This window comes from Eurosta solidaginis, chromosome 1 (genome assembly GCF_040869045.1).
Source record: "Eurosta solidaginis isolate ZX-2024a chromosome 1, ASM4086904v1, whole genome shotgun sequence".
Lineage (NCBI taxonomy): Eukaryota > Metazoa > Arthropoda > Insecta > Diptera > Tephritidae > Eurosta > Eurosta solidaginis.
This window is the reverse complement of record NC_090319.1, coordinates 95,420,022-95,430,701: the sequence shown is the minus strand read 5'-3', so window position 1 is coordinate 95,430,701 and position 10,680 is coordinate 95,420,022. Positions and strand designations below refer to the sequence as shown.

At 35.8% G+C, this 10,680-nt stretch overlaps 1 protein-coding gene across 1 annotated transcript in view; it reads left to right on the top strand.

Moving 5' to 3' along the window:
- The first annotated feature begins 4,875 nt into the window (after positions 1-4,875).
- Positions 4,876-10,680, top strand: part of LOC137237365 (uncharacterized) — a 73,332-nt gene continuing 67,527 nt past the window's right edge. The window contains exons 1-2 of the mRNA XM_067760912.1: positions 4,876-5,120; positions 9,023-9,252. Of these exons, the coding sequence (XP_067617013.1) occupies positions 5,054-5,120; positions 9,023-9,252 (297 nt within the window). The 5' untranslated portion in view covers positions 4,876-5,053. The remainder of the gene's footprint in view (positions 5,121-9,022; positions 9,253-10,680) is intronic.

Sequence of the window (10,680 nt, the reverse complement as noted above, 5' to 3'; positions counted from 1 at the left end):
GCAGCGGCGAAGCAACGCACAAACACATGCAGCTATCTTATCTGAGATGCTCCAAAAGTATGCAACTATAATTGTGGAAGTATCGCTCACAAATACACGCACATATGAGAGCTGTAACGTCCATCTGTAGTTATAATTATACACCAGTAACTAAGTAAATTCTGGAAGCGCCTAGAAGATGCAACGAGGAAATCACACAGTATAAAAGCAGCAACAGTAGAGGCGCGAAAATCAGTTCGATTTAAGCAAGCTATTGGTTGTGAAGTATCAGTGTTATTATGAAGTACTTTAATAAAGGCCATTTTGCATTATTGAATACTGGAGTTATTTATTCAACAGTTTAGCGAACGAACGTTAGCAGAAGATTTAGAATAAGCGGATCTGCAGTAAGTTCGCTACAATATCAAGCATGTTAGATGACCAACATACATCAGCGAAAAGCTTATATATGTAAATGATACATATTCATACGTAATCAGAGAAAAGAATAATTTTAGATTACCTCTTTTCAAAGCAGAAGAGGACAAAGAAAATATATTTTGCAAAGGCCTGAAATATTTTAATGAACTTCCGAATAACATAAAAAGTAGAAATGACTTGAACACTTTTAAAAAATGTTTACTGGAGCACTGTAAAACCCTTCCAAAAAGATACAGTTTTTTATTTTTATTTTTACATGGCATATCCGATACGAGACCGGGAAAAGGGAATGGTAACAGCGGAAGCATCAAAATGCAATGCATCCGGCCCTGGGGAAAAGAAGGCCGGTCGCCAACTGTAACTCCAGACCATTTCAACAACTAATTTCGCCGGAATTCGGTACTTTCATCCGATATTTACTGTTGCTGATCGGAATCACTTGCATTACGACAGCATTAATATAGCAATAAAATTATATGATGTGTAACAAAAATAAGGCCAAAAAAAAAGTTGGAGGGAGGATTGGAAACATGTCCTTTTCAACCTCCCATTATATGTTGAGCTTTGCTGATTGGAATGCATTCCGACAGCGTCATTACTAAACAAATTTGAGGGTTGATGGGATACACGTTATTTCCAATATCCAAATACATGTTTAACTGTGTTGATAGGAGACGTATACATTCCGGCAGCTTAAAATACCATTTTAAATGAAAAACAAGTAAGGAAGGCTAAGTTCGGGTGTAACCGAACATAACATACTCAGTTGAGAGCTATGGAGACAAAATAAGGAAAATCAATCTGGGGTAACCCTGGAATGTGGTTGTATAACATGTGTATCAAATGAAAGGTATTAAAGAGTATTTTAAGAGAGAGTAGGCCATAGTTCTATGGATGAACGCCATTTAGGGATATCGCCATAAAGGTAGACCAGGGCTGACTCTAGAATTTGTTTGTACGATATGGGTATCAAATGAAAGGTGTTACTGAGCATTTTAAGAGGGAGTGGGCCTTAGGTCTATCGGTGGACGCCTTTTCGAGATGTCCCCATTAAGGTGGACCAGGGGTGATTCTATAATGTGTTTGTACGATATGGGTATCAAATGAAAGCTGTTAATGAGTATTTTGAAAAGGAGTGATCCTTAGTTCCATAGGTGGACGCCGTTTCGAGATATCGCCATAAAGGTGGACCAGGGGTGTCTCTAGAATGTGTTTGTACGATATGGGAATCAAATGAAAGGTGTTACTGAGCATTTTAAGAGGGAGTGGGCATTAGGTCTATAGGTGGACGCCTTTTCGAGATATCGCCATTAGGGTGGGCCAGGGGTGACTCTAGAATGTTTGTACGGTATGGGTATCAAACGAAAGGTGTTACTGAGCATTTTAAGAGGGAGTGGGCATGAGGTCTATAGGTGGACGCCTTTTCGAGATATCGTCATTAGGGTGGGCCAGGGGTGACTCTAGAATATGTTTGTACGATATGTGCATCAAACGAAAGGTGTTACTGAGCATTTTAAGAGGGAGTGGGCATTAGGTCTATAGGTGGACGCCCTTTCGAGATATCGCCATTAGGGTGGGCCAGGGGTGACTCTAGAATGTTTGTACGATATGGGTATCAAACGAAAGGTGTTACTGAGCATTTTAAGAGGGAGTGGGCATTAGGTCTATAGGTGGACGCCTTTTCGAGATATCGCCATTAGGGTGGGCCAGGGGTGACTCTAGAATGTGTTTGTACGATATGGGTATCAAATGAAAGGTGGTAAGGAGTATTTTAAAAGGAGTAATCCTTAGTTCTATAGGTGGACGCCTTTTCGAGATATCGCCATAAAGGTGGACCAAGGGTGACTCTAGAATGTTTGTACGATATGGGTATCAAACGAAAGGTGTTACTGAGCATTTTAAGAGGGAGTGGGCATTAGGTCTATAGGTGGACGCCTTTTCGAGATATCGCCATTAGGGTGGGCCAGGGTGACTCTAGAATGTGTTTGTACGATATGGGTATCAAATGAAAGCTGTTACTGAGCATTTTAAGAGGGAGTGGGCATTAGGTCTATAGGTGGACGCCTTTTCGAGATATCGCCATTAGGGTGGGCTAGAATGTTTGTACGATATGGGTATCAAACGAAAGGTGTTACTGAGCATTTTAAGAGGGAGTGGACACTAGGTCTATAGGTGGACGCCTTTTCGAGATATCGCCATTAGGGTGGGCCAGGGGTGACTCTAGAATGTTTGTACGATATGGGTATCAAACGAAAGGTGTTACTGAGCATTTTAAGAGGGAGGGGGCATTAGGTCTATAGGTGGACGCCTTTTCGAGATATCGCCATTAGGGTGGGACAGGGGTGACTCTGGTATGTTTTTGTACGATATGGATATCAAATTAAAGGTATTAATGAGGGTTTTAAAAGCGAGTGGCCCTTAGATGTATATGTGAAGGCGTTCTCGCGATATCGACCAAAATGTGGACCAGGTGATCCAGAAAATCATCTGTCGGGTACTGCTAATTTATTTATATATGCAATACCACTAACAGTATTCCTGCCAAGATTCCAAGGGCTGTTGATTTCGCCTTGTAGAACTTTTTCATTTTCTTCTACTTAATATGGTAGGTGTCACACCCATTTTACAAAGTTTTTTCCAAAGTTATATTTTGCGTCAATAAACCAATCCAGTTACCATGTTTCATCCCTTTTTTCGTATTTGGTATAGAATTATGGCATTTTTTTCATTTTTCGTAATTTTCGATATCGATAAAGTGGGCGTGGTTATGGTCAGATTTCGCCCATTTTTTATACCAAGAAAAAGTGAGCTCAGGTAAGTACGTGGGCTAAGTTTAGTAAAGATATATCGGATTTTGCTCAAGTTATTGTGTTAATGGCCGAGCGGAAGGACAGACGGTGGACTGTGTATAAAAACTAGGCGTGGCTTCCACCGATATCGCCCATTTTCACAGAGAACAGTTACGGTCATAGAATCTATGCTCCTACCAAATTTGAGAAGGATTGGTAATTTTTGTTCGACTTATGGCAATAAAAGTATTCTAGACAAACTAAATGAAAATGGGCGGAGCCACGCCCATTTTGAAATTTTCTTTTATTTTTGTATTTTGTTGCATCATATCATTACTGGAGTTGAATTTTGACTTAATTTACTTATATACAGTAAAGATATTAAATTTTTTGTTAAAATTTGAATTTAAAAAAATTTTTTTTTAAAAAGTGGGCGTGTTCTTCATCCAATTTTGCTAATTTTTATTTAACACATATAGAGTAATAGTAGTAACGTTCCTGCCAAATTTCATCATGATATCTTCAACGACTGCCAAATTACAGCTTGCAAAACTTTTAAATTACCTTCTTGTAAAAGTGGGCGGTGCCACGCCCATTGTCCAAAATCTTACTAATTTTCTATTCTACGTCATAACGTCAATCCATATACCAAGTTTCGTCGCTTTATCTGTCTTTTGTAATGAGTTATCGCACTTTTTCGGTTTTTCGAAATTTTCGATGTCGAAAAAGTGGGCGTGGTTATAGTCCGATATCGTTCATTTTAAATAGCGATCTGAGATGAGTGCTCAGGAACCTACATACCAAATTTCATCAAGATACCTCAAAATTTACTCAAGTTATCGTGTTAACGCACGGACGGACGGACGGACGGACGGACGGACGGACGGACATGGCTCAATCAAATTTTTTTTCGATCCTGATTATTTTGATATATGGAAGTCTATATCTATCTCGATTCCTTTATATATGTACAACCAACCGTTATCCAATCAAACTTAATATACTCTGTGAGCTCTGCTCAACTGAGTATAATAAATGTTCCAAATTTTTTTGCCTTATGCTGGGAGCACTGGAGAATTGGAAACGCGTCCTTTTCAACCTCCCTTAAAAGAGTGGCTCCCAGTCTCGTCCTTTTGTCATGCTAGTAAATATGCTGATCGGAATAACATGGCATTCCGACAGCATATTCAATAGAACTAAGTGATTGTAATAATGAATTGTATTTAGTAGTTAAAGTTTTGGGGCTAAACAGCCGTAATAATAAATAAATTAAATTAAATATGTTGCTTTTAACCTTACTCCAGATGCCCAGGCATATACATCCCGAAATGCCTGATCCATTAGAGAGCTGATGATGGGTAGGCATCTGCCGCTTATGATGACTGAAATTGATATTGACAAAATTGGCGATAAAACCAAGGACCTAATACTAGAGAAGAAAGTTCTAGCAACAGACTTAAACTGCGATATTAGAATGTGTGATTACCATTTTTATTGTGCATCTCACCCAGTTGAATAAATTAAATATAATCTAAATCGTAAGGAAGGGCGCTTTTCTTATCTCAGATGTTATCCACTTATCAGTTTTGTTTGCAGATAAGCATCGTAATGCAAATTTTATCATTTTAGCGATTTCGCCACATTTGGTTGCTAAGAAAAATGTGATTAGTATCGATGTAATTAGTGACATGAACGCGCATTACAAATTCTACTATACATCACAAAGTGATTTCTTTCTTAAGAAAGTCTAATAAAAAGAACGGCATAATCCGGAAATAATAAATTTGACTGATTTATTTTTTATTTTTTTTTTGTTTTTTTGTTTTAAGAGCAAATAATTCAATATGTTGGAACACAAATTATCCTTTTTCAGTAAAAGATATCGCATGCAAATATTAGCTGCTCTAACATGTGAGTTAATATAAAATTATCAGAGTTGGGCACAGTGCATTAAATTTTTATTTTCAACTAAATTCAAAATAATGTGGTGGTGAACTAATTTTGTACTGGGTGGTACATTCCCTACCTAGGCTGCCAATTCGAAATGGCTCTATCTATGAATGTTTTTCAAAAACGCCTCTGAGAGAGGGAAATGTACCACATCAGGTCAAGACGTAATGCATTTATGCTCAAAAATGGCGTTTTGAAATACAATTCTGACGTATGGGACTCTTCAAAATAATTCAGAAATAGCAATATTTCACTCAGCAGCCAATATACTGAAAATGTTTTTCGCACACCTAATGTTTTAAAAATCTTCTGCACTATTCCCAAATAATGAAAGTAAGCGTCGCACTATGCTGTAAATCGGAAATGTTGGTACTTTTCGCAAACATTTTTTTACATATTCGAATTTAGCATTTCTCTTCACTTAGGTACGAGAAATTAATTAATAGTGTTATTACTGAAGTTTATGGGGTTATGTTAGAACCCACAGGAATAATTCTCTTTTGAATTTACTTCGAAAGCTGAATTTGAAAATAAAATTTATTTTACCGCGATTCTTTGTACATTTATGAATTTATCGTCTTCAAGAAATATTTCTGCCTTACATCCAAAATATTTCCGCCTTATTTCCAAAATATCTTTTGTGCCAAGATAGTTAGTTTTCAAGTATCCTGCGTGGCTTGATACCACAATAGTCCTGGAACTCCTTGAATTCATTGCGCTGCTTTGAGCTTTGTTAGCAAAGTTTTTAAAATTGACGTGCCAAAAGAGAAGTAACGCTTTTAAAATTTTTACATAGGAATTCATCGTCAACATTTTTTTGAAAATGGGCGTGGCACCGTCCATTTTATGATCAAGCAATTTTCTATGTTTCGGGAGCCATTACTCGAAGAAACGTTAACGGATAATAAGATTGGGTAAACATAGTTTCCTTATAACAGGAAATACTTCTAGTAAAAATGGACGGGATCAGTTAAAAACCACGCCCACTTTTAGTAAAAGATGTTTAAAAGGGTAGTAGACTAGAATAATAATCTTAGTGAAAAATAGTTTTGTATCAATGATATTGCACTTATCAAGTTTTATTGTAATAGGAAATTGGAAGATATTTTTTTTAATGGGCGGGGCCATGACCCTATTCCGTCAAGCATTGCACAACACTTCTAGAGCCTCAAAAAAAAAAAAATAAATGCCTCGTAACAATATTCGAAAAAATAATTTATCTGGAATGAACTGTGCAATTCAAACTCACGCTGAGTATATAATGTTCGGTTACACCTGAACTTAGACACCTTTACTCTATACTGGAAACGCAAAATGATGCAAGCAGATGCATTTTTGCTGAGAAGCTTTTTATAGTAAAAAACAAACGGAGTGTTTGCCAAACCACTGCCGAGCGTCAACCCTGTTTAGAATTTTTGTCTGTTTGCTAAAAAAGCTTTTTTCTAAAGATTATTATGCTGGTTTTATTGATATTTCAACACAGGACCTTCGCTGGGAAAGGTGAGTACGCAATTCTCTCAAATATTATCCAACAGTCCAAGACAGTCTTATTTTGTTCCAGTTTTCATCCACCTCTGTTAATGTACGAGAAAAACCGTCCAAAATGCGCCCACACAACAGTTAAAACAAAAAACAAAAATATCTCTGTTAGCTTTAATCTCAACTATTAGATATCATAGTAGCCATTTACAATCGGCAAAATTTTGATAAACTAAAACCATGACAACGAAAAGTGCGGCAAGAGTTATCTAATTGATAAAACTAGTATCTTAGTATTTTTATTATATGCGAATTAATGCAGTGCCGGATTTAAAATTCTCGTGACTCGTTTGATTTTTAGGAGCATATAAATATATATGCACTTAAATTTTATATGTACTGTTAAGTGCATAACTTTATCTGCACTTATGAAATTGTTGCGCATAAGTTAGTACTAACAAGTAAAGGTGTCTAAGTTCGGGTGTAACCGAACATTATATACTCAGCGTGAGCTTCAATTGTACATTTCATTTCAGATAAATTACTTTTTTACATAACACCGCCTGTTTAAAAAAAAATTTCTCCCCATTTCCTTTTACAATAAAACTTGACAAGTGAAATATCATTGATTCAAAGCTAATTTTTGCTAAGTTATAGCTTATTATTCTAGTCTACGACCCTTTTAAACTTGTTTTATATCTAAGTTGCTGTGGTCTTTAACCGATACCGTCCATTTTTACTTGAAATATTTTCTGCTATAAGGAAAATATGTGTACAATATTTAATTACGATATGTTAATTTTTCTTCGGGTTATGGCTCCCGAAACATAGAAAATTGCTTAGTCATAAAAGGGGCGGTGTCACGCCCATTTTTTAAAATTTAAGGTTTTTCCATTTTTATTATTAAAATTGCACTTGGGAAAAGAAATACCATTGATATAAAGATCTTTTTTTGCAAAGATATAGCTTATTTTATTCGTCCACGACCCTTTTAAAAATCTTTTATATTAAAGTGGGCGTGGTCCTTAACCGATTTCGTTAATTTTTCTTCAAATCATTCCTTATAGTAAAGACAACCTCTCTGCCGAATTTTGTTACGATAGGTTTAACGATTTTTGATTTATGATTAACATTATTTGTAAAATTGATTTTATCATAAGTTGGCGGTGCCACGCCCACTTTGAAATTTTTTTATTTTTTATCAAGAGTGTCAATATCAGTCCACATGTCAAATTTCAACATTCTAGGTGTATTATTTATTAAATAATCAGTTTTTTTTGTGTTTTCCAAAATGTCAAATATATATAAAGTGGGCGTGGTTATCATTCGATTTCACTCATTTTCAATACCAATCTATTATGTGTCCAGATAAGCTCCTGTACCAATTTGGCGAAGATATCTCAATATTTACTGAAGTTATCGTGTTAACGGACAGACGGACGGACGGACGGACGGAGGGACATGACTCAATCAAATTTTTTTTCGATACTGATGATTTTGATATATGGAAGTCTATATCTATCTCGGTTCCTTTATACCTGTACAACCAACCGTTACCCAATCAAAGTTAATATACTCTGTGTGCAAAGCACTCTGGGTATAAAAAGGGTGTGCCCCCATTATTCTCAACTTTCAATTTTGGTATGCGTTATACACAATGACCACTATTTCTCCATACACTAATTCAGTGGTCCCCAAAATCAAAACTTAGAATTTCAAATTCCATTAAAAAATTTCATACAGCCACTGTTATCCCTGGTATTTAACCTGCTATGTTCTTACAGGGTCGTTGCTAAAAAAACAATGAGATGCACATACTTTTTATTGGCTAAGCCAGGGCTGCTCTGTGCACGTTTTCTAAAAAATCCTTATAAAAAAGTAGCAGAAAGCGTATGAGTTTTCTTAATAGGTGGATACTACTGGACAAACAAAATTTTTCTCAGTCATTTATTGAGCTTTTTTTTATACAGAATTTAAATTTTTCTTTTGATGTCAATACTAAGGTTTTAGTGGAAATAAACGATGTTAAGATTGGTAATGAAATGTAAAGGAAGAATTTTGGTAATAGTGCATCACTGAAATGCAAAGGAAAGATGATGTTTTTTTTTACAGAAATGGCGGTCCCACGCCTTTTGAAAATAGTTAATTTTTCGCTATTTTTTAATGTTATATTGATATGGACCAAAATAGTTTGAATTCTAGGACATATATATAGATCAAGGTTTTAGCAGTGGCCAGTGCGCGATCAACTGATAATAGTTTTTTAGGAAGTTTTGAGCCTTATGAAGAAGCTTTCTAAGATTGTTTTCGGGACCAATTTAGGAGTGGATTTTCCAAACATAAATATTAAAGTAATCCATAGCTATGTATATATTTGTTTTCAGGTCACATTATGTACTTCTCACATGGAATCGGAGTTGGTTGGATATCACCCACTGTACAAATATTACAATCCACAAATACGCCGCTGGATTTCCCAGTCAATGTAGACGAGGTGTCTTGGATTGGCTCCATGTTCGGTTTAGGATTTTTTATTGGAAACATTTTTTTTAGTATAACAGTAAATCGCTTGACACACAAATGGAATATGTACCTGTTGGCATTACCGCATATTGTAAGTAGAAAAACTAAAAAATGATTTAAGATTGCTTTTTCCTCTGCTTAAGTCATACAAGAAAAGATCAAAAAGAGATATGAGAGCGTAAGTTATGAAAGTAAAACTTTAGAGTATTATAATACTTGGTGCTAATTAGTCCGAGTAGGGTGTTTCACATTTGCTCCAGAATGTAAACCGAATCCGGAAGTCGAGGCATGGTACGAAAGCACATATCTAGTTAGTTAAGTTAAAGAGGATATAGAATAAGTTATTAGGTACGAATACAATAACGTTCGTTTCCTTTGGTGAGGCATATTTTCTTATAATAATTCGTGAGCAGATATTAATTAAAACCACTTCAAAACTTTTAAAAATTTTCAATCCAAGGTACTTTGCTACCATTGGGTAAAGATCCTTTTAACTGGTCGACTTCTTTTTTATAACTAAGATGCCAAAAAAATATCAATTCGAAGTGTCGGCTTTGGGTATAGATACTGAAGTTTCGTAATAGTTCTAATGTGTATACCTAAGTTATAGCTGATAGCTAAAAGGTACATCTGTTTTTTTTGTCTGTTTTAGTGCCATTTCGTTTGAGGCGCCTTTCGAGCATCTATACATACAAGAGTTGCAATTGTGCCGTCATAATCTCGTGCTCTCCTTTACACATTCTTAGTTTTTTACTGTAAACATATGCTGGATACTGAAACTATTTCGAGCCCTAGGTCATTTTATAAAAGGAGAGTTCTTAAAGGGTCACTGAAATTTTTATATTCTGCCTACACCGACATATGCTGCAAAAGGACATCTTTTATCTTGTTTCCCAAGTGAACAACATGAAAATAGCTATGCTACTTCTGAAGATACAGTTCACAATATCTGATCAGGCCACCCATACGCCTTTGTACGGTGCAAGATATCTGAATCCATAATGGTTGACCAGTCGGGCACTTGCATTCTCTCTCATCGCAATACTGAATCACGGAAAACAAGGGAACATATTTCTGATTCGATTACTATCCCAGCTATGATTATTAAAGCACATCAACTATTCCGGAAGAAAACTAGCTACAAATGGAAATTCCATACTGCCTCCGAAAATACGAAATTACTGACAAATATGCCCAGGTACAAATGAAACACTCGGTGAATACTTTGCTCCATCTATTAAGTAAGAGTAAGATTACTACTTCCCCACATAGGAACAAAACATTAGTAACCGTGGGAAGTTTTGCTCAATTGAGAATCCGCATTAGACACAAGTATATTATCCTAGTCCTCCTTTGTAGAAAACATATTGCCATTATATACTATTTTGTCTAAGCTTATTTCAGAGACATAAACAACAAGAAAAATACAGTGGTACTTTATATAATACATCTTAAGCAAATGGGTGAAAAGGTGTCCCGAAAAGGACATGAGCTTCCATACGATATGATGCTATATCCC